Source organism: Miniopterus natalensis, chromosome 1 (assembly GCF_054644295.1).
Source record: "Miniopterus natalensis isolate mMinNat1 chromosome 1, mMinNat1.hap1, whole genome shotgun sequence".
NCBI lineage: Eukaryota > Metazoa > Chordata > Mammalia > Chiroptera > Miniopteridae > Miniopterus > Miniopterus natalensis.
In genome coordinates, this window is record NC_142081.1 from 174359941 (window position 1) to 174384296 (window position 24356).

At 39.6% G+C, this 24356-nt stretch overlaps 1 protein-coding gene across 4 annotated transcripts in view; it reads left to right on the forward strand.

Moving 5' to 3' along the window:
- Positions 1-24356, forward strand: part of FRYL (FRY like transcription coactivator) — a 231489-nt gene that overhangs the window by 145003 nt on the left and 62130 nt on the right. For all 4 annotated transcript variants that reach the window (XM_016206964.2, XM_016206950.2, XM_016206959.2 and 1 more), the window contains exons 15-31: positions 73-159; positions 3215-3386; positions 4075-4207; positions 6357-6464; positions 8846-9086; positions 10179-10364; positions 10850-10936; positions 12409-12677; positions 14324-14519; positions 15338-15462; positions 16934-16991; positions 19220-19311; positions 19583-19755; positions 21269-21429; positions 21958-22068; positions 22871-23025; positions 23312-23411. In XM_016206964.2, the coding sequence (XP_016062450.2) occupies positions 73-159; positions 3215-3386; positions 4075-4207; positions 6357-6464; positions 8846-9086; positions 10179-10364; positions 10850-10936; positions 12409-12677; positions 14324-14519; positions 15338-15462; positions 16934-16991; positions 19220-19311; positions 19583-19755; positions 21269-21429; positions 21958-22068; positions 22871-23025; positions 23312-23411 (2454 nt within the window). The remainder of the gene's footprint in view (positions 1-72; positions 160-3214; positions 3387-4074; positions 4208-6356; positions 6465-8845; positions 9087-10178; positions 10365-10849; positions 10937-12408; positions 12678-14323; positions 14520-15337; positions 15463-16933; positions 16992-19219; positions 19312-19582; positions 19756-21268; positions 21430-21957; positions 22069-22870; positions 23026-23311; positions 23412-24356) is intronic.

Below are 24356 nucleotides of genomic sequence, written 5' to 3' on the forward strand. Positions count from 1 at the left end.
TGTATAATTCTTAACATGAAACCTGACATAGTTGTAGCAGGTTAGAAGGATTTATTGTTGTTGTTTTTCTAGGAACGTTTGGATTTTGCAATGAAAGAAATAATATTTGATCTTCTCAGTGTTGGAAAATCTGCTAAAACTTTCACCATTAATCCAGAGGTAAAAAATTATGTTGTAATACATTTTCCTCAACTGTTTTTTTTTGAGCACTATTCCAGGAATCAGAGCTCTTAGGCTCAAACCCCCAGTTAGAAGTTCTGCTTCTTACTACAAGTGTGGTCTGGGACAAGTTATGTAACCTTTCTGATAGCTAACTGCGTGGTTTAAAAGTAGTTTTAAGCATGTTGGGAAATGCTCAAGAGAGGAAGTTTTTCAGGTTAGCCAGCTCCAGCTGGCTTCTAGAAGTTGTGATGTGAGCTCGTTTCATGTAGAAATAATGTAAGTATAAATTATATAAACAACATGCTTCTTTAATAAATATCATTCATTCAACATTTATTGAGGACCTAAAATGTGTCAGGTACTGTCATGCCTATAACCCAGGTATGTGCCCTTGGACCGGAATTGAACCTGATACCCTTCAGTCCACAGGCCGACCCTCTGATCACTGAGCCAAACTGGCTAGGGCTCTTCTTCTATCTTTAAATTACTGTGCTGGTTTTCCTCATGATCATATCCTGAGATATATATTCATGTAGTTAACAAACAGGATACAAAGTTACTGAAGTTATATAAGTTTATAGCATTTTTAAGATAGGGTAATATTTACTTCTAGGTTTTTCAAGTGAGCATACATGAGTGTTTTTATATATTTTATGTGGTTTTCAGCAACGAAAATCACATAACGCAGGACATTAAACATCCACTTTCAAAAGTATTTCCCCATTGAACAATTTTATTTCTAAAATAAGTTTTCCTCGCTGAAGCCCTCACACTAGGAGTAGAAAAAGTGTCAGTTCTGCTGTTTTGTTGTTACTCACTTAGGCTTAGTCTTTTATGATCTTCAATCTACGTTTCTCATCAGGAATCTTTTAAAGGGCTGTGAGAGCTAGTTTAGTTAAAGCCACATGAAAGTATCCATCAATTCATTTAATCAGATACATGCAGATCGCAACATTCTGAAAGAATGAGTGAGGGCAAGTCTGTGAACCCTGGTACATTGTGGACGCTCCCACTTCCTTCCAGGTGTCTCATATGACTCTGTGACACGCCCATCTGATGTTTAGACTGAGGGAGGGCACCAGTACTGTCACATATTAAGATGAGTTATCTTATTTACATAACAAAAGATCTATTAATAGCTGTTTATTTTCTCCCCGGATTCCAGCCAGCTGTCTGGAATACCCACTGGGATGCACACACCTGCTGTAGAGCCCACTGGTGTAGGTCCGAGATGATGGCAGCCTGGGCTGAGATAGTGTGGTGCAGATGGAGAGAATATCGTTTATGAGAAAAGAAATGATGGGGAGGGACTGAGTTTTGGGAGAAAGTGCGTTTGGTTTGAACGTGTCAAATTTGAGACATCTTTTTGACATCCAGGTAGGAATGTCAGATGGGTCTGAGGGTTCAGGTTCAGAGGAGAAGTCAGGCTTAGAATTAGTGGGTGATCTGGTCTGAATGGTAACTGAGGTCCTGTAAATACACACAGTTGCTTTGGGAGAGATAGGTAATGATAGGCGAAGGCACCCTAGGCGCTCGTCTTGAAGCAGTCTAGCGTTTAACATCAGGTAACGGAGGCCAAGCTGAAAGGCCGGCAGAGGCCACACAGCCAGCAGTGGCATGGATGTGCCAAAGGGGGAAGTGTCTGAAGAAAAGTGCCATGCTGCGGAAGTCATGTAGGATCGAGGAAAAGTGCCTGCTGTTGTTCTGGGCAGTGTGGTCACTAGTGAGTGGGACTTGCCTTGGGGAAGTACTGTGGGAAGGAGGGGTTATTAGGATAACTGGGTATAGCTGACAGAGGTGGGGTGTCTTCAGGTGAGAGGGAAATGTTGAGGATGCGAGAAAAAGGAGAAGCAATACTATAATTTCCCAAAAATATAAGCTCCGGTAGGATTCTAAGGGCTAGAAAGACCAGCACCCACCCCACCCGCACTCGAGGAGCAGAGCAGAGGCGCGGCATAGGCGCGGGGCTGTGGCCGGAGTGTGAAGGAAGCCGGCGGCCTCTCCTCCCTGCGAGGCAGACACCTGCCGGCGAGCACAGGGGGCAGGAGGGGGCGCCGCTGAAATGCGCTCGATAGAGAGGGGGAGCCGCTGAAATGGGCCCGATAGAGAGGGGAGCCGCTGAAATGCGCTCGATAGAGAGGGGGAGCCGCTGAAATGGGCCCGATAGAGAGGGGAGCCGCTGAAATGGGCCCGATAGAGAGGGGGAGCCTCTGAAATGGGCCCGATAGAGAGGGGGAGCCGCTGAAATGGGCCCGATAGAGAGGGGGAGCCGCTGAAATGGGCCCGATAGAGAGGGGGAGCCGCTGAAATGGGCCCGATAGAGAGGGGAGCCGCTGAAATGGGCCCGATAGAGAGGGGGAGCCGCTGAAATGGGCCCGATAGAGAGGGGGAGCCGCTGAAATGGGCCCGATAGAGAGGGGGAGCCGCTGAAATGCGCTCGATAGAGAGGGGGAGCCGCTGAAATGGGCCCGATAGAGAGGGGGAGCCGCTGAAATGGGCCCGATAGAGAGGGGGAGCCGCTGAAATGGGCCCGATAGAGAGGGGGAGCCGCTGAAATGGGCCCGATAGAGAGGGGGAGCCGCTGAAATGGGCCCGATAGAGAGGGGGAGCCGCTGAAATGGGCCCGATAGAGAGGGGGAGCCGCTGAAATGGGCCCGATAGAGAGGGGGAGCCGCTGAAATGGGCCCGATAGAGAGGGGGAGCCGCTGAAATGCGCTCGATAGAGAGGGGGAGCCGCTGAAATGCGCTCGATAGAGAAGGGGAGCCGCTGAAATGGGCTCGATAGAGAGGGGGAGCCGCTGAAATGGGCTCGATAGAGAGGAGGGGCCGCTGACATGGGCTCGATAGAGAGGAGGGGCCGCTGACATGGGCTCGATAGAGAGGGGGCGCTGTTTGGGAGGCTGGCCTTGAAGCCGAAGCCAGTGACTGGACCGCCTGAAACTGTGGAGCGGGCATGCCGGTGCCCGCCACCCTCCGTTATTTGACGAGGTGTTTTCAGCACGGAAAGCCCGTCCTTGGGCCCGGCTCACTGCCCCGGCACCTTTCCCCGCAGAGGATGAACATCGGCCTCCGCGTCTTCCTCGTCATAGCCGACAGCCTGCAGCAGAAGGACGGGGAGCCGCCCATGCCCACCACGGGGCTCCTCCTGCCCTCGGGGAACACCCTGCGCGTGAAGAAGACCTTCCTCAATAAGACGCTCACGGACGAGGAAGCGAAAGTCATAGGTGAGCCAGAGTCCCAGGTGAGCGCGCCCGGCCGTGCGCTGGCTCTGGTCCCTGCCCCGGACGGGACGCGCGCTGCCCTCGGGTGCCTGCGGCGCGCGGAGGGAGGAAACAGGGAGCGCACTTTGGTACCTATAGGCTGTTGGGTCTCAGTCTTTGGGCTAAAAGTCATTTTCTTACACTGGACCATCGACTGCACTTTGTTCCATCAGGTCTTAGTTCTGTGTGTAACTTCTACACCTTCCCCAATGTACTAAAGCCCACCGTCGGGAGGAGTGTATCACAGTCAAAACGCCTTCTTTTGCAACACTGAAAAGCTAGTCTTTTTTTTTTAATTGAATTTAACAAAATTATACAGGGGTCAGGTGCGCAGTTCCACAGCACATCATCTGTGCAGTGTTGCGGCTCACCACCCAAGTCAGGCTCCTTCCATCGCCGTTTGCTGCCTCTGTCCCTCTCTCTCCCCCTCTCTCCTCTCCCCGGGTAGCCACCACACTCTTGTCTGTGCCCATGAGTTTTTCTCTCATTTTATTTTCTTTTTGGCTCAACCCCTTCATCCCGCCCCCTCCCCCCAGCTCTCCCAGCAGCTGTCAGCTTGCTCTGATTAAGAGGCTGTTATTTTACAGAAAGTAACTGTAACTATTCCTTCTTTAATTTCTGGCATTTTATAACTGAAACTTTTCCCCCCCAGGAATGTCAATTTACTATCCTCAAGTGAGAAAAGCATTAGATAGCATTCTCAGACATTTGGACAAAGAGGTTGGGAGGCCAATGTGTATGACGAGCGTGCAGATGTCTAATAAGGAGCCTGAAGATATGATCACGTACGTAGTGAATCCTTTCTTTCCGCTGCTGTTTCAGTTTTTGTGGAAGAGTGTAGATGGTTGACTCGTGCCTACTTGGTTTGGTACTTTCTCTTCCGGAGTTCTTCCGTATTGCCAGCTGCTGTGGTTATAATACAGCGATTCCTTCCATGTGCTCAGTTTTATTCTTTAAGGTGCCCTTGAACCTAGTACAGATAGCCACAGGTGTCCTGGGTGCTCCGTCTAGTGTGTTGTCAGCAATGAAGCCCCATGCTTACTGTGAGTGATAGAAAAATCCTAGTTACTTAACGCCAGGTGCGTGGGGACTGATTGGTTTATTAAGCCAGACAAGTGCTTTTATTTCCAGGGACCTGATAAACAAAGAAAACCTGAAGATCTCCTCGGAACCAGGGGTACAGAAGAGGTTCTGAGGAGTTTTTTGAAACAGTACCTCGTTCTTCCCTCCCCCACGTATCCTTGTGGCTGCTTGTCATCCCAGCATCTTTTTCCCTTATTGTTAGGACGTCCTCCTCAAGAGAATGTATTTTATGGCAATAACTTCCTTCATTTGTTAAGTATCTACATATTCTGTAGAAGGGACATTTTCTGATATTAATATCTGCATTCTAGGTCCTAGATGACCAACTTGGAAGTGGGATCTCTCAATTTAATTAATACACAGTTATTTTAACTCTAGTATATACTGATATCTGAGAGCTTCTCTGATGTGAGGTTTTTCCTGCGTTATGTTATTACAACCACTCTCCTCATTTACTTCAATAAATTGCCCTTGCCAGGTTCCTCTGCGAGTCTCGAGCCTCTGGAGGTGGCTGTGTCGGGGTCCCCCAGGCAGCTGTCCCTTGTAACCCCGCCATTGCTCAGCTCCAGGTCACTTCTGATGACAGTACTTTTCCTTCTTTGCTCCATTTTGATCTTTGTTGGCCAGTTTCCTCTTTGGGTTATTAATTTTTGTAAAATGTCACCTGAGTTTATCCCTAGAGACAATAAACACCACCACTACACACTTTGTTGTCCGTGTGTGAACCAAGTGACAGATGGCAGTGACTTATCGTGACAATTTGAGAAAAGTGACCAGACTAGTCAGTGACTAAGGTGCTCATCTGTTAGCCCATCATGATTGGTGGGCTGCAGAACTAACAGGGAAGCTTGTTTATGCAGTTACTTACCGTTATTGTGTGGTAACCAAAGATCTGACCATGCTGGGACTGGTATTGTTTCACTAAACTGTAGTAACCAAAACTCATGAATACTGAACCATGCAAAGAGAAGACAGACTGCATAAAAACTCAAAGTCGGTAGCACGCCCATTGCCACTGTCAAGAATACTGGCCCCAAACGTTTAGATCGGCCAAATGCTTTTCTACGTAAGAATTGCTTTACTAGGCCAACTGAGGAGCAATTTGGATAAAATAAAGGGACTAAAATCCTCACCTTGAAATATAGACCAAAATAAAAATTAGCGTGTTAAGATGTTAGATATTTAAAATAAATAAAATCATTGAATAACTAGAAGAAAATACAGTTGAATTAAATTGCATCAAGCCTCTGAAAGAACCAGACAAATCACAAAAATTGACATATTTGATTACATAAAAATTTTAAGTGTATGTGTGTGTGTGTGTGTGTACTGAAGTAAAATAAAAATACAAGAACAGACCGTAGCAACAGCGGTATATGAGAAACTGTTTTCTAAGAACCTTGTTAGAAAATTAAATAAAAAATTTTTTGTTAATTTTATTGGCTCCCAAATAACCAATGTTTGGTTACTTAATATCAGTATTATTATCATTTATAGTTATTTATTAAAGATTCAATATTAAATTATATTTAATTAAAATTTATTATTAATTTGAAGTACTTATATTATAAGTAATTTAATATTTTTTACTTAAACCGAATAGTTCCTATGCTAGTTTTATAATTACTGAAAACCTTTTTTGCTGTGTTTTTCCTTGAATTATCTCTGTATTCTTTCGCTCGTTTATAAGCTGATAATTATTTATTGAATTTATATGTGCTCTTTTTTATATTAAATACATTAAACTTTCTGGGGTGGGCTCCTATTTTCTGTAATTTCTTTTCCAACTTTGCTTTCATTTCCCAGCGTATGCAGTATACATATGATGTCCTGTTGTGATATGTTTTTCAGGGGGGAAAGAAAGCCCAAAATTGATTTGTTTAGAACTTGCATTGCTGCTATTCCAAGGTTGATTCCTGATGGTATGAGCAGAACTGACCTCATTGAATTGTTAGCCAGGTAAACGAGAATTACTGTTTGCTGTGTTGACTCTTAACTCTTTTGATCCCTTTAAATTTCAAACCTGCCCTGTTACTATTATAACTAAAAGATACTACTAATAAAGACATTTAATCTTTTATTTGAGTTACTTTCTAAACTTCCATTTTGTCTTTTATGTTTTGTTAAACACCTTCTCCCCACTCATTTTTAACTTCTAAAGTTCTTTTAGATTCCCCTGCAGCTCCCTCACTTTCCATCTTGTAATATTTCCTGGGATCTGTAAAGCACATTATCCCTCAACACATGGGCATTATTAGTGTCCGATGATACTGATTGGGCAATTGATTTTTTTTGTTTGTTAACTCCTACAGTCATTTCTTTGGGCCTAGGGTGGTGACCAGGTCTCATTTTCTCCTGTTGCATTACCCATGGGGTTGAAGCTTTTGTCTCTTTGCTCTACTAGCATGTCATAGATCTAAGAAGCAAGTAAACAACATGAACCAAACTTAAATAACTAGCTTCCAAAACTAATTGTAAGTTGAGGTGGTGGCCCATTGAAACCCTGCTTTATTGATGTGGTTAAGAATTCCCTAGATAAGGGGACCGATAGTAAATAATTTAGGATTTGCAGATCTTGTGATCTCTGTCACAACTACTCATCTCTGCCTTTGTGGTTCAAAAGCAGCCGTAGGCAGCATGTAAAGGAGAGGGTGTGGGTGCTCCAGCGTGCACCCGCCAAAATGAAATTGCATCTATGGTGGGTAGGGCCTGGTGAAGGAGCAAACATCTGGACAGTGAATGACAGTTTGCTCTGCTATTTATTTTGCTGCTTCCCCCTATGATGTTGGTTTACTAATTAATTTACTTCAGCAGAAAGAAAGCTTCAAGGTCTGATATATTTTGACCCCTGTTCCTGTCATTTGCAAGTGTGATGTCCAGGTTTTGTTTACTTAAACATACAGCAAGCAAGCCAACAAATCAAAGCTACATAGTAAATTTGTAGACCTGTAGGCTGTCTACAAGGAAAGTCAATCACATCCCCCGCCTTAAATTAGCCAGGCTACAGTGCTTTTCTCAGGCATTTATACCCTGAGTCACAGAGGCAGGCACAAGGAGATACTTACACATTCGTGGATCAAAGGATGTTGAAATAACCTTTACAGTCAGCATCACTAGGCAGTCACTCCCGCCCCTCACCCCCAGTACCTCCCTTGGTGCCACTATCAGAGACAGAATATGGGGCTAGAGACTCACCATCCTGCCCCGTGTGATATTTCTGATGTGCTGCTGTTGCTGCTGCTCCAGGGCTCATTCCCAAGTCTTGTCTACTTGTAATACATTTTCTCTTCAGTCTCGCAGTCACTGCAGGCTGGCTTAGCAAAGATCAGAGCTGAGTTCAGCAGGGTGAAGCCGCGTTAGCTCCTTTCACCTAAACCACACGGCTTTCCTCCTCTGCCATTGAGGATGACTGTCATCCCAGCGTCCTGGGCGTGGACCTGCGGCATATTCTCAAGTGTTACCTTCCTGTCTTACTCCTCTGTTTCTAATTCCGATGCGTTTGCCTTGGTGGCCAGTCACCAAACTAACCCTCTTCAGCCCCAAATCAGAAGCGCACTCACACGACGTTACACACTGCAGTCACCTTTTCCATTGTTGTTGTTTTCTTTTATCATCGCCTTCATGTTCTGTTAAAATCCTTTAATATATATCACATTCATGTCCCCATATTGTTTTGATGTCTTTAAAAGGCAGTTTTATATAGCCTCCCCTCTAATTTGTTTAGACGTAACACTATCTTTAGGGGCCTATGTGTTAGTTTGCCAAATTTTTATTTTTCTAGGTACACTCCATTTATGAGGTTACTGCTAAATTTATTCTCATTCTCACCTTCAAGAATTATTTTTGTTAAATTGATTCTATCTTGATTTCTTCTATTTCCTTTCTTACAATCAGCCATCTTAATATTTAACCTCAGCAGCATGAAAGGAACAATAGACATAAAGCTTATTCTTTCCAGTGACAGTAAGGGACTGAATAAATGTGAGATAGTGCTAAGATGTCATATGATTGCATATAATTTTTGATTCTTAAACCATGTTATCCTATAATTAAAGTATTTTAAATATTCTGATAGGTTAGTCTGTATTTTAAGTACAGCATATGCATTATGATCAAAACTATTCTGAATTATTGTAAAAATACCAACTAGTATTAATAGATTGATACATGAATTTAAACAAATGAATGAAGGCTAGCCTAAGAATGGATATAACACAAAAAGTGAACATTGGTTTCTGTCTTCATACATAAGGGCCACGTGTATTAAGTTCTCAGTGTTAAGTTGTAGATGGTAAAGCGGCCGGCAGCTTTGCGGCTTGCTGACGGACTGTCCCTGGCAGGCTCACGGTTCACATGGACGAGGAGCTGCGCGCTCTGGCTTTCAACACTCTGCAGGCGCTCGTGCTCGACTTTGCAGACTGGCGGGAGGACGTTCTTTCAGGATTTGTTTACTTTATTGTCCGTGAAGTGACTGATGTCCACCCCACACTTCTTGATAATGCCGTAAAGATGTTGGTGCAATTAATAAACCAGTGGAAACAGGCGACCCAGCTGCAGAACAAAAACCAGCAGGACTCACAGGTACCTCCGTCACCTTTGGTACTGTCCCTTTGGATGTGGTCAGTGGTAAATGACCAGTGGTGTTAACGTCTCAAACTCTGAAAGTTTTAACCTTTTTACTCGCTTTCAAAGTGGTCATTAACCCTTAAACTCAGTTTTCCTGGGGTTCATGTATTAAATATGTAGGCTTGGTGTCTAACGTTTCTAACCTCCTTCCTTTGATAACAGTGAGTTTTGGATGAATGAAGATAATGAGGCCTTTCTAGCTCACATTTAGGTTGTTTCCAATATATTTAAAGCTGATATAATAAAAATCTTTGGTAGCCTTTCATTTGAATTATTTGATTGTTTTGTCTTTGGCACCAGTCCCTATTTCTCATGCATAGTATGTATGCTCCTTAACCATTAGAGGTGCCCAGATTATTGATTTATGGTAATTTGTAAGTCATAGGACCTTGGAATTTTAGAGCTGGATCATCTAAAGCCAGGGGTGGCGAACGTCTGGCCCATGGGCCATACATAGTCCTCGAAATCATTTGGTTTGGCCCTGCCAAGGCAACCACAGGCAGGACACGAAATTCAAAAAATCTAGGAGCTTTTGTTAAGTTGATAATTTTTAAGTTGATAATTTTGTATGGCCCGAGAGTGATGTTATAAATATCCAAATGTCCCTTGGCAGAAAAAAGGTTCCCCACCCCTGAGGCAACCTTTAATGAGTGTATAAGTCGCCAGGGGCCTAGGAATCCATTTCTAACAAGTTTCCAGGTGGTACCATGCTGCTGGGCCTCACTTTGAGTACAAAAGGGAAGATCCAGTCCCCTTACATTCCACATAGAAATGTTAGACCAAGAGTGTTTGATAGTGTCAGCCCCAAGGTTACAAAGTAACCACTGAATGATAGAGGTTGGGTACAGAATTCATATTTAGGCTGCCAAATAAATGGTTTTTCACTTTGTACCCTGTTATATTTTTATAAATTAAATATTATTTAAATTGCTTTAGCTAAGGCAGACCCATAGCCATAATTTCTATGATTTACTTTACTCTTATTTTACTGGAATGTCTATGTATACATTTTTCAATTTCATTTTTAACTTCTATTTCTTTCAAAAGCATGGTGTAGCAAATGGAGCTTCTCACCCCCCTCCTCTGGAAAGGAGCCCATATTCCAATGTATTCCATGTGGTCGAAGGGTTTGCTCTCGTCATTCTCTGTAGCAGTCGACCTGCCACGAGGAGATTAGCTGTCAGTGTCCTTAGAGAAATACGGGCTTTATTTGCACTTTTGGAAATACCTAAGGTAAGATTTAGATATTTCATTTACTTCCCTAATGAAAATACTGAAAAACTATCCTTTTGTCTATCTTTATTACATTTCTGTTACTACCATGCAGGCATAACTTACTTTAGACCCTGTCTTTTTTTTTGACAGGGTCTAAACTAACCCACTTGCCCTCAATTCCATTTGTAACCAGTAGTGCTAAAGTGAATTTGAATGTTTAAGTTTGGCTACTTCTCTTAAACATTCTTAACTTTCGCCTGGCTCATGTGGCTCAGTTGGTTGAGTGTCCCCCCGTGCACCAGGAGGTCGCCGGTTCAATTCCCAGTCAGGGCACATGATCCACAGTAGGAGGTATGCAGGAGGCAGCTGAACGATTGATTGTCTCTCATAGATATTTCTATCTCTCTCTTTCTATCCGTTTCTCTCTCTTAAATCAATAAAAACATTAAAAAATATTTTTGAAAATCTTAAATTTTTTTAGACATATGTTGTCTTTTTTATAGGGTGATGATGAATTAGCCATAGATGTGATGGACAGGCTGAGCCCATCCATTCTTGAGAGCTTCATACATCTCACCGGGGCCGACCAGGTAACTGTAATGGTTTCTGTAACTGATATAATGCAAAGCAATGATTGCAATGACTGAATGCTGTTCAGTCTTGTTTGGGAACTTAAGTCATATATGTATATGAATTTCCTTTACAAATGTAATGCATTAGAAAGCATTTTTGAAAGCTATACTTTGAAAATTTAAAAACTTAAAGTGACACATTAAAAAAAGTGACATTGGTTTATTTCTATGGTTAGTATACTTCTGCATAGCAGTACAAATATTTTATCTTTGTAAAATTCCAGTCTTTCTGATCTAAGAAGTTTCTCTTAAATCTAATGTTACTATTGACTGTTTTTTTGCTGTTTATTATGGTATATAATATTTTTGACATAAATACTGGTTAAAATACTATGGAAAAAATTTGTTGAAATTTGGAGCAAAAAATTGCACTCTGCCTTCAATAAGTGTATTTGTTTATTTTGCCACATAAGTTTAAATGCAATATATTTTATGCTGGAGTCATAATGTAATTTGACTCATTAAAAAGGCTTCATTTTTTTACATTACTAAGGAAACTTATACAAACTTGCTTAGTTGGATTTGGACCAAAAAAATAAGCCATATATCAAGATTTCAAGATTTATCTAAGAGTAACTATCAAACTTTAGTACTTGAAATTTTTCTTCTTCCTGTTTGGACTATGTGAACAAGAGGTTTATATGTTTTCTGCATAGCACTGGCTCTTAAAACTCACAAATTATGTGTAACCAAGGGAGATAATAAGAAAGCTTTATAAACCTAAGAGATGATTATAAATTTAAAGAACTCTGTTTTGGGTGATTAACCTGAATTATGTCAACAAAATCTGATGGATGGCTCTCTTCTAGTGCCTAAAGCAATGCCTGGTTCTTAGTGGGTGCTTTATAAATACATCAGTTAAACGATTGAGTGAATTGAGTCTCTGTTCATTTTAAGGCTCCATTTTTGTTGTTGTTTGTTTCTGTTGTTTGAATGATGTATATTTTGCTCTGAAGGTAAATCTCTTCAGTATAGGAGCTCAGAATATTATTGAGCAAATATTTATGAATGTGCATCTCTGGAGAGCAACCCATTTTCCAGTCTGTTCCACTTATGCATATCTAGGGCACATCAGTTTGAAAGTTAATGGTTCATTTTTGGGTTCTCTAGCTGCTTCAGTACACCCACGAAAATTGCCTAGTCATATATGAATTATGCAAGAAGTGGTTCTCAACCTTCTTGTTTTATAGATCCTTTTGAGGCTAAGGAAATCTCTTTCCAGAAAAACACATGTCTGCACATGCACAAAAAACCTTAAATGCTGTTTCAAGAATTTACTGCTCTCTTAACGCCCATCCTGGAGCTCATATTGACCTGTTTTAGAGCCTCTGTTCTTGAAACTACAGCAGGACACTTATAGTTTACAGCAGTTCATGTGGCAGAACTTTAGTCATGAAATGTGCAGTAATCATTTTTTTCTCTCTGTATAGACTGCTTTGCTGTATTGCCCTAGCTCGATTGATCTGCAGACGTTAGCCGAATGGAATTCTTCTCCTATCAGCCACCAGTTTGATGTGATTAGTCCTTCACACACATGGATATTTGCACATGTGACCCAAGGCCAAGACCCATGGATTATAAGTCTCTCCAGTTTTTTAAAGCAAGAAAACCTTCCCAAACACTGCTCTACAGCTGTGAGCTATGCTTGGATGTTTGCATACACAAGACTTCAGTTGTTGTCCCCGCAGGTTGATATAAAGTAAGTTATTTTCCTGTGTAGATGTTTTTGGTATTTCTGTATATACATGTTGATTGTATGTCTATGTAGAGCCTCTCAGGTATTGTGTATTGGGTTTTTTGTTTTGTTTTGTTTTTATGAAGATTGACACTTTTTACCTTGCGAAACATTTATGACCTTATCTTATTTAAGTCTCCTCTAATTACCACGTATGTATTTTTTAATATATCTTTATTGATCTTAGAGAGAGGAAGAGAGAGATAGAAACATCAGTGATGAGAGAGTCATTGATCGGCTGCCTCCTGCACGCCCCTGACTGGAGATCGAGCCCGCAACCCGGGCATGTGCCCCGACTGGGGATCGAACCTCGATCTCCTGGATCCCGGGTCGATGCTCACCGCTGAGCCATGCCTGCCAGGGCTCCCCTAATTACCATATTTTAAGTTATTAGTCCCTCTCCTACTACCACCTCCTATCTCCCCTTTTGCTCTATTTTTCTTCATTAAACTTAGCACCATCTGATATTGTCTTATTGGGGTTTTTTAATGCTTTAATTTATCTTTACTGTTGAACGTATTACAAATGTCCGCTTTTCCCCCCATGGGTCCCCTCCACCCTGCACCCCCACAGACCTTCACCACATTTTGTTTGTTTCTTTATTGTATATCCCTCCCAGCAAACATGATAGTGACAGTTTTATACGGGTTTTTGTTTCCGTTGTTTTTACCACTGTCACACATGCTCGGAACATTTTCTAACCTACTAAGACACTGTTGATGAATTAGTAAAGTTGTATGTGTGCATTACTCATCTTAATATATTATAAATCTTTTTAAGGCAAGGACTGTCTGTTAGCATTTTCCTGTCTTTGTTTTGCTTTTAGTCCATAATCCCAATAGAATTTGGTGTTTGGAAAGATTTACGGGATTGTTCCAAAATGCTTTATTGGTATAACCTTTGAAGACAGACATTTCATAGAAGTTTTAAAAATGTGGATATTCTTTTGACTTTGCAATTCCTTTTTCAGGAATTTACCCTAGAGGATAAATTTTTATTCGAATTAAACATATATTCACATGTATAGTATTGTGTAAAATAGGGAAATGTTGCTGTGAGCTAAAATAACCCAACAGTGAAAGTTTGGCTATGTAAATCACAGTAACTTTTATAATGATATAGCAGTCATCACAAGTGATGTCATGGTATATTAACTTAATGGAAGATGTTTAAAATATATGTTAAGTATGAAAAGCAAGTATAAAACAAAACAATTATTCAGTTTTTATAAGTTAAAAGATATATCCATGAATTTATATACATGCATATGAATTAAACGTGTAGAAGAATATATAGTGTGGGATTAAAGATAATTTTCATTCTGTTTTTATTTTTTTCTACATTGAGTATAATAAGTTATAAAATATGGCCTAATAAAGTGTTAACTTTGGTTATAGGAATAATAGAATATGTTAAAATAATCCTGTAATGTTCTAATTTTCAGTCTGATATTTCGCTATGTATATCTTATAGAATTCCACAAAGATAGTAATAAAAACTTTATACCAACCATCACCCTCAAGTTGATAGAAATTTAGCATTAGTTTAAAATATTTTCAAAAAATGTATTATTTGTCTCCAACTGGTTTTTCTTCCTTTTTCCCCCTTAGTAGCCCCATCAATGCTAAGAAAGTGAGCACGACCATCAGCAGTGACTCATACATCGGCCTGTGGAGAAATTACCTGCTCCTGTGCTGCAGTGCAGCCGCCTCCACGTCATGGTCGCCATCTGCGGGGTCCGTGCGGTGCTCTCCTCCCGAGACGCTGGCGTCTACCCCCGACAGTGGCTATAGCATCGATTCTAAAGTAAGTTTTCCAGATCTGCCCTTGCATCAGGATGGTGCCCAAAAGCGTTTCAAATATCTTTTCCAGGACAATACAGTACATTGGTTGAAAAGTGTATTTGTTGCTTGCACTGATAACAGAAAGAGTTCAGGAAATCCCATTACTGTTTTTACAGAGCCTTGGTTGAAATTAGTTTTATATATAATACATAGTTTTTCTTCAGGGAAAAGGGGCCATGCTCACTAAATTGCATCAGAATGAGTATTTTTAAAGTCATTTCCATCCATTTTCCCTTCTTCTGTTTCTGATAGTTCTGACACTTCTCAGTGTCCAAAAGGAATGATTTAAACAATTAAATACCATTTTAGAATTTCCCTAAGTTATGTAGTGATACAGATGACCCTTGGCGAGAACAGTGGCGTAGGCTTCATGATAGGACGCAAACTGTTGTGAGGTGGCTGAAGGAAACAGAAAGCGTGTATCGCCTGGGTGTCTCACTTGAGCCCTGATGACTCTTTTAGAAGTGCTTTTGTTCCTCTCGTTTTTACGGATCCAAAGCCATAGACTCTGCTGAGGGAGTATCTGTAAGGGCGTGTCTGGTAATGGTGAGTGTCTGGAAGAGATTGAGACCACAAAGCCCAATTCTGATAATGAACTTGAACCACTGCCTAAGTACTGAACCGTCTTAGGTTTTGTGCGCCACAGGTGAATCTTGAAGCCCCATTGATTCTAAAATTTCAACTCTCCATTGTCCTGGACCAGATAGTGTTGAAATGTCACAGTATTCCATTGGAGCACTGTCACCAGTGGGTGCTATAAAGGCACATATATTCTTCCAGGTTGTCGGAGTCCCGTCCCCTTCATGCCTGTTTAAGCACGTAGTCCCGATGATGCGCTCTGAGAGCATGGAAGTCACGGAGTCCCTTGTTCTGGGTCTTGGCAGGACCAACCCAGGAGCTTTTAGGTAATTTTATTTGTTTTCTCTATGCACTGAAAAGGTGAATGTGGCTGCTGGGAGAGACGGTGTGGTAGAGTGCTTATCAGGGCAGTTACTTGTCAGCCCGTTTACTGGTTAACTAGCCATGTAACATTTAACAAGTCATTTAATTGACTTGAGACTTTACTTCCGCATTTTGATTGAGGAAATAAGACTTTACCCTATTTTCTTTACAGGATGATTATGAAAATTAAATATGTACTATGTATAAATATGATCCAGAAATAAAATACTGTGTAATTCTTTAATATTCCTATCCAGTTTATTTACACAGTGATTCTACTAATGTGTAATCCTGATCTGTTGGTTAAAACTGTACTTTTTTCCCTCTTGCTTAAGAGAAGTAGACTATTTTTAAAAAATATTTAGGTACATATTTTATATTATTCTTGATGTTTTTGATGTGAATGAAGCAAATCCTTCATTTTGGCCCGAAGTTCTGCTTTGTTATTGCCTGCTGGGCCCTGAATTCATTATTTTGAGATTGTCCTCCATTGATATGAGGTGGTGGTTGATGTTCTGCCTCCAAGATGACATGCACAATAGAGAATAAATTGTGATATGTCTGTAAGTGTGGGAAGAGCATTCATTAAAAAGGAAGTTTTGGAAGATTATTTTATGACAAGTAGACACACTGTTGTGCTAATAGCAAAAAATGGGATAAAAAAATGATCTCAGCTTCTTACAGAACAAAATCCCATAAATAGAAACAGCCCTGAGGCAAATACTTTAATTGTCTGTGGTAATTTTCTATAGATGATAAAATTGTGGATGGATTTTATTTTCCTCTGCTTTTTTTATTTTCCCATCTTCTATAATAACTATTTTCCATTTTAAAATCAGAATACGAACAAAGATAAAGTTATCATGTTCATGAAGTTCATACCATTTGATCCATTAATTCCATTTGTAAGAATTAATCCTAAAGAAGTAATCAGAAGTAAAGACAAAGATTAATATACAAAGGTGTTTACTGAGGCTGTATTTATAATAACAAAAATTACATAAACTTTAATGAATCAGTAAATGAAAACATTAAGGAAAATTTTGTTATTTCACCATGTGATAGAATGCTGTGACTTAATTAGTTATGTATAAAAGTTATTATGCTAGTACTAAGAAAACAATAACATTCTATATATGATAGGGTTTCAGCTATGTAAAATGTATGTGGGCTGCAACGTGATTGAACAAAAATCTTGACAGAACTTATTTTTACAAATTGTAGTGAGTGGCCTATACCATTTTTCTGCTTTCCAAACGTTCTACAGTGTGCAGATTTGTTCTATAACCAAAACAATAAACATTGTGTTTTAAACAGTAGGATTAGGATTAACACTTGTCTGTTTACCTCAATATATTAATATTTACATATTTGCACGTCAGATTACATCTATTCAGCTGTTAGTTAAAAGAATGCATATCATGTTTCTTCTAGGGAACTAATAGAGGAATTGCATCCCATCATTAAAGAAGCACTCGAAAGAAGACCAGAGGTAAACTGTGTAGTTTTCTATTATTAAATGTTTTTTTGGCAAACGCTTACTTGTCTTGTATAGTCTACACATTATACCAAAAGTTAGAAATTCGGAAGTAAATAAGTAAAGTGCAGTTTTCAACATTTTTTTTTTTTTTTTAATATTCAGACCTCTTTCTTCCCCCACAGGAGATCTTACGCAGAAACCCATTATGTAAAATGGGTGTTAAATTGCTCTAGCTGAAGTGAGGACAGTTGGGTTCTAGATCCAGGTCAGCAAACATTTTTTGTAAAGGACCAGATAGTAAATAGTTTCAGCTTTGCAGGCCATACTGTCTCTGTTGCAACTACTCAGTTTTGCTGCGTAGGCCACCGAACAAGTGGGTGTGGCCGTATTCCAATAAAATATTATTTACAGTAATAGGCCAGATTTTGCCTGAGTGATGTATTTTGCCAATCCCTGATCTAGATCCCCTACATCAGGTTCTGAGCAACTTTTCAAAACCACAGGTCTAGTGGGATGGGACAGTCATGTGTGAACCATAGTTATAACATTGTATTACACACTGGGATGAAGTCATAGGTAAGGGGTTATATGAGCCAGAGAGAAGAAAGCCTTCGACTCTGCCTGTGGAAGAAGATAAGTCATTATAGATGAAGCACTGATACTTGAGGTGAATTTTGAAGTATGTTCCCCAGTGGACAAGCAAGGGAAAGGCATTCTTGACAGAGGAACAACATTTGCAGACTTTATAAAAGAATCTGGATATTGCATATTCTTTTGTGTGATTATATGAGGGGGAAAGTGATTGATTATGCTGGAAAGCAAGATGGGAACTACCTCATGCAAGACACCTGGTTTCAGCTGTATCTGGTAGACCAGTGTTCCCCATATGACACTGGCTTCTGAGAATTACCAGGAGAGCCTACTAAAAATCTCAGGTTCCTGGGCCTATTGAATGAGAATTTCTAGAGTGGAGCCCAGAAACTTCTTTTTAAGCATCTTGGTTGAGTCTGGTATAGAACATTGAGAATCACTGCTATCAACATTGGAGATCCACAGAGGAATAACTGCTCTGTTAGAGACTCTACAATAGCACCTGCAATTCTTCAGTCACTTTAAGTCAGCCCAGCAGAGTAGTGATGGTATCCCCATGTTGTAATTAATTCAATTTTTGTTTAGAATCATGTTGGTTACAGTGCAGGATGATCTTATTAGAGGGGAGTGAAATTGGAAACAAAATTAAGTAGCAGTATTTATATTTGATTTCAGGGGAAAGAAGTCATCTTAGCAAGTGAATAGATATGTACAGTGATGTGCCTTGAATGTAAGATGTATTTCAAGAGCATTAGATTCATGTTCTTTGTATGGAGACAAAATAAAAACCAATCAATTAAAACTGCAGAAATCCTCAGAGACTATTAAGAAATCATCCTGGTCAATATGAATGAATTGCTGTGAACTTCATAAAGAGCTGAAAGATTTTTTTACCTGTCTTAAGTATTTATTCTGAAAGGCAGAAAACTGGTTTGTCGACACAAAAGTGGAAGACTATGAAATATGTTTTTAATTGCTCTGTGTTGTGGAAATTACCGTAACTAAAATAATCTATAGAAAACATTGACACAGATCTCTCCTACTGTACCGGTTCCCGTTAGAGGCAGAATCAAGTTGAGATGTTGCACCTATTACTCTAAGCATTAGTACTTCACCCCTAGTCAGGCAAAACATTTATTCCTACCACAATGATCAAATGAAATTTTATTTTGTTCTTTTTTATTTTGTGTGTCAGAATTCCTTGTTAAGTGGAAAACTTTGGCATGACCAACACCTGGGGTCTCTTCTTTCCCTTCTGTGGTGTTTTCCCTGCCCTTCTTACCTATTTGGGGGAATATCTTAGAGGTTCTTTGTCAAAGAGAACAGTTTTACTAAACGCTTCAGTCCTTCTAAAGTCTTCAGATTAGCACATCACCTAAAAGTAACGGTAGAATTTTATTCTCTCCCCATACAAGGGGTATCACCATGGAAAATGTCATGTGATTTTATTTTGCTCATTAATTTCAAACTATCCACACATATCTCTTTGCAGTAGCTGCCAGAGTGCTCAACATCTATATTGCACAACCAAAATAATCTCAGCCCCAAAGCTCTAAGACATTCACAGGATTCTTTCCAAGTTACACTAGCAGGTTTTCTATCAACTCCCCAAAGGAGTTTTAATTAATGTCTTCGTGTCTTTGGAATAGAATATGAAACGGCGCCGGCGTCGAGACATTTTACGAGTACAGCTGGTACGAATATTTGAACTGCTGGCAGATGCTGGCGTCATTAGCCACAGGTCGGTACTGGATTTTGATCTTTTAACCTTTGAAATGATTAGGGAACATGTTTTTTCTCTCATAAAACATAACAGAAAAACACCTTTGCAACCAAAAAACTTGTCTGCGTTACTTGTAAACATTATTTACTAAAGTCAGTGCTGCATCCAAGAAATTAAGTAAGGGTAAAAAATGTATTTAAAAACCCACCACTAGGACTAGTTTGCTTCAGGCAAAAATGGGGTATAAAATCACATTTCCTTTATCATTTATTTTCTTCAATATTTTCAGTGCAAGCGGTGGCCTTGATAATGAAACACATTTCCTCAACAACACTTTATTGGAGTATGTAGATTTGACTAGACAACTTCTGGAAGCAGAAAATGAAAAAGACTCTGACACGCTGAAGGATATACGATGCCATTTTAGTGCCTTAGTGGCGAATATTATTCAGAATGTTCCAGGTATGATTTTTAGTTTCCTAAACCATTGTTGAATATTAAGGGACCAGCATATTTATTCTTCCACTAAGGTTCTATAATCTAAGTTGATAAAGCAACTTGTGAGCATACTAGGAAAAAGTGTCAGCCTTACATGGATGGCAAGAGTTTTTGGCTTTGGAATTAGTGTCAGTGATTAGAAATCAAAAAGCAACCCAGCATAGATTTTCAGTGATCAAGACAATGACGCAGAAAATTTGAGGAAATCAGTAAAATAAGCTCTTTGGACAAACTTTTCCTAGACATAATGAGCAGAGTGTAGTGTCCTAAATGATAATTGAGGGTAGAATTAACAAGATACTTTAGAATAAAGGAGAGGGTGTAGACCATAGACATCAAATACAATGGTACTGTGTTACTGACTGGTTCCTTCAACACATGTGCCCCTGTTATTGAGCACATAACTATATGTCAGGTACTGGTTTAGGAACTAGAAATACCAATACATGCAGTTACATTTCAAAAAGTCATACATTCTTTACCAGTGAAAGACACAAAAATGTGACTATAGTCTTTGTCATACAATGTAAATACAAATGTTTCTGTTTGTTTCTGGGGGAAAAAATAAAGTTGTTACCTTAGGAAGTATAGGCAAACAGTTGGCTTTTAAAGTAAGAGCACAGTTGTATTTTATAAAAGGTTCCTGTAAGCACTTCTTTAGGTACATTATTTTCAAGTGTGGGAACCCTATTTTGAACTTTTGGGGCAAATGATGCTGTTTGGAGGAAAAGAGCATTTTTCTTCTTCTAAATTTTCTGATCTGAAGCTCACTAATGTAAAGATATAATTTAGTCCATTACTAAACACTTGTCTACAGCTTCCACATTGATTCATTATGGTACTGTTGCATTTCTTCAACAAGGATTGCTGCAGAGAACTTGTAAAATAGGATTTTAAAGTGGAAAGAATCCTTGGAGATCTTCTAAAACAAGTGGTTTTAAAATTATGTTCTCTCCCCTCTGGTGCCGTCGGCAAGAGGCAGCAGAATGGGTTTGGACTCCAGACGTCACACCTTGCTTCAAATAGATCAGCTCCCCTTTTGTTTGTTTTGTATATAAAGATGCTGCATAAGGATCCTTTTATAAAGCCAGCTGCACTGCTGAAAACATAGAGTTTAAAAGTAACGTATCTAGTTCGAAGCCCTCTCTTACCTTCCAGCCAAGGTCCAGAGGTGTGCTCATGCTAATGATGTCCTGGCCAACCTCCCGCAGCCAGCAGGAGCCTGGGGGGAGCAGGCCTGGACTCCCAGCTCCGTGTCAGCCCCAGCATTGCTCCTGCACGAAATCCTGCTTGCTGAGAGGCTTCCTCTCAACTTTCTTACTGTGACTTGCATATGTGTAAATGATTTCTGTCACTATGGAGGCTTTAAGTTAAAATGAAAACATTTCTTTTTTACAATATTACCTATTCAGTAGCAAACAAGTTGAAAGTGAAAAGAACTGGAAATGAATTTTCTCCATCTGTTCTTTCTTTGCAGTGCACCAGAGAAGAAGTATTTTTCCTCAGCAGAGCCTTCGACACAGTCTGTTTATGCTCTTCAGTCACTGGGCAGGTCCTTTTAGCATCATGTTTACTCCCCTGGACAGATACAGTGATAGAAATATGCAAATTAACAGACATCAATACTGTGCACTAAAGGTATTTACTTAGAAATCTGATTGCTTTTTTGTTACGTTGGGAGTGTAGTTAAGTTTTTTTGTCTCTCAATGCCTAGCATTGTAAAAGGCTAGGGATTTCTTCCAAGTACCTGAGAGTGTTAGGATATATAAATTTGCTTGACGTATTCAAACATTTATACCATTAAGTTTATCTAAATACATAAAATACAATGCAAAAAAGTTTCAGAATCTACCCCAAATATGAATGCCATTGTCTTAAAGTGCTGAGGATCACCTCAAGGAAACACCTATTCTTTTCTACTTAAGTGCTTTCCCTTCCTGTTTTCCTTCTCTTCCCGTACCCTTCAAGCTCTAATTTGGTACCATGATACTTACTACTCATAATAAATTACTTCGTTTCAAAAATTACTACTGTGCTTCTATTTGTAAAGAAAAGAATTAAAGTGACCACAAAGCATGAGTAAAGTTACCCTGCCTCTTCTCATTAACCGACCAACATGTAACCTCTTAAATGTTTTAAATGTAATTCTGATATTATCGTTTGAAGGCTATGTCTGCTGTGCTATGTTGTGGCCCTGTTGCAGATAATGTAGGACTTTCATCAGATGGCTATTTGTACAAATGGTTGGATAACATTTTGGACTCTCTAGACAAAAAGGTAATTATTGGTGATTCCCTTAAAATTTCATAATTGTCATTGCATTATTTGGAATTATATGGACACTGAAAACAAGCTTTTTTAAAATAAGATGGTTAGAATTATATGCAGAAAACATATTACGTAAAATTAAATAGGATGCCATAATCTAAAATTTCTATTTCTTAAATTTCCCTTTTATATTACAGGATTAGTATAGTAGTGTGTATATAACTCACAGCAGGGTTTTAAGTCTATAGATACAGTATCAGTGTAGAATACATGGGAAGGAAGAAACATGTCATTGGCTGTGTTTAATTTCTTGTTTTTGACTACTCTCCAGTTAATCATTCTTTCTTGCACTCTTGACTCTGTGCCCTCCACACCTTCATAGTACTCACACAAAGATGTCACAATTTAAAATAGGACTTACATATTTCCCCCCCCCAGAATAATTTTCCTATTGGGTTATCAAAAACGAGAATAAAGCTTGATAAAAAGAACTGGAGAGGTTAGTGACTCACTTTCCTGAAAGCACCGCCTCACTGTTTGTAATGCATCCACTGCCTTTGGGGCTCTGCTGGAGGAGGGAATTGTCCTGCTAAGAGTCTTGTGTAACAAGCTAGAGTCCAAGTTTAATTTATCCAGGTCATTTTTTCTAGTGGCTGAATAAAATGAGAAGGAGTTGAACGAAAGAGGACTGAGTTTTGTGATTAAATGCAATGAATATACGTACGATATTACTTTAGTAAAATGCAGAGAAGTAGACAGTTGAATAATACACAGCGCTCTCTATGCTGGGCAATTTTGTAACTTTACGTAGGTTCATCAGTTGGGCTGTGAAGCAGTTACACTACTACTGGAGCTGAACCCGGACCAGAGCAACCTGATGTACTGGGCTGTGGACCGATGCTACACGGGTTCGAAGAGGGTGGCAGCTGGCTGCTTTAAAGCCATAGCTAACGTATTCCAGAACAGGTATTCCCGATGCTGGTTTTTGTATTTTATTTCGTTTTTCTTAAGAAAAAATTTCCATTTGAATTCAGAAAAACTAAGAAACCAGTATTTTCTTAAGCTCTAACAGAATTTAACCAAAGGAAGGATAGTGATCATCATGCATTTGTTGTACCTTTTAGCCTAAAAAACCCTGTCACCTCATGGGTTTAGGTGTCACATGGCTGTAGTCTTGCCCCTTGTATGTCATATTTATTAGCTTGTGTGAAAACCTCTAAACATTTACCTAACATGTGAAATTTGTCCCTAGGGATTACCAGTGTGACACGGTGATGCTCCTCAATCTGATACTGTTCAAAGCAGCTGATTCTTCTAGAAGTATCTATGAAGTTGCTATGCAGCTTTTACAGGTTCGTAAACAAATGTTCATGAAAATCTTTTCACTCAGGACTTAATGAAGCCCAACCATCTCTTCTTCCTTGAAGGTGTTCTAATATTCAGCTTTATTTTTAATATTGAAATATGGTATCAATTCCTGAAGATAATTTGAAATAGAAGACAAACATGGGTCATTTAAGTCTATTAGTAACATAAATTGTTCAGAAGTTGTTGTGACGCGATTATGTATATTGTGTGTCCCCCCCCCCACACACACACACACACCTACCTGTGTGTGCCTGCCTTTGGGCCGGTGCTGATAAAAATTGAGTGGTTAGGGCCCTGTGTGTAGGTAACTGTTTCTGTTCAGATAACAATGTGAGTCAAATTTGTCTTTTTTTTTGAAAACCAAGTGAAAAGTAATTAGCTCTTTTATGATAACCTTGTATAATTTTCCTTTATTAGGCTGAGAAATATAGCCTCAAGAGTTAATTTGCCCAGCACGGATATGTCATTGTCACATAGCACTTCACTAACAGATGACACACTGAGGCTCTTTACCCTTCCTCAGAGTTAAGAAGGGCATTCAAGTAGATGCTGATTTGTCCAGAGGGTTTGCAGTGGCACTGGTGGTGGCAGAGACCGTCTTAGGAGTTACACCCTAATTAGTGTCTTATTAATTAAGAATGGTAATGGGCGCCTGGGTGAAAAAGGTGCAGGGATTAAGAAGTACTAGTAGTTGCAGAATCATCATGGGGACAGCATAGGAATATAGTCAATATTGTGATAACTGTGTGTGGTGCCGGGTGGGTACTTGAAATACTGGGGGCATCACTCTGCACATTATATGATTGTCTAACTGCTCTGCTATACACCTGAAACTAATACAAAATAATGTTGAATGTAGACTGTAATTGAAAAATAATTTTTTTAAAAAAGTTCAGTAGCATAGCTCTTTAGTGTAACGTCTAAAAAAA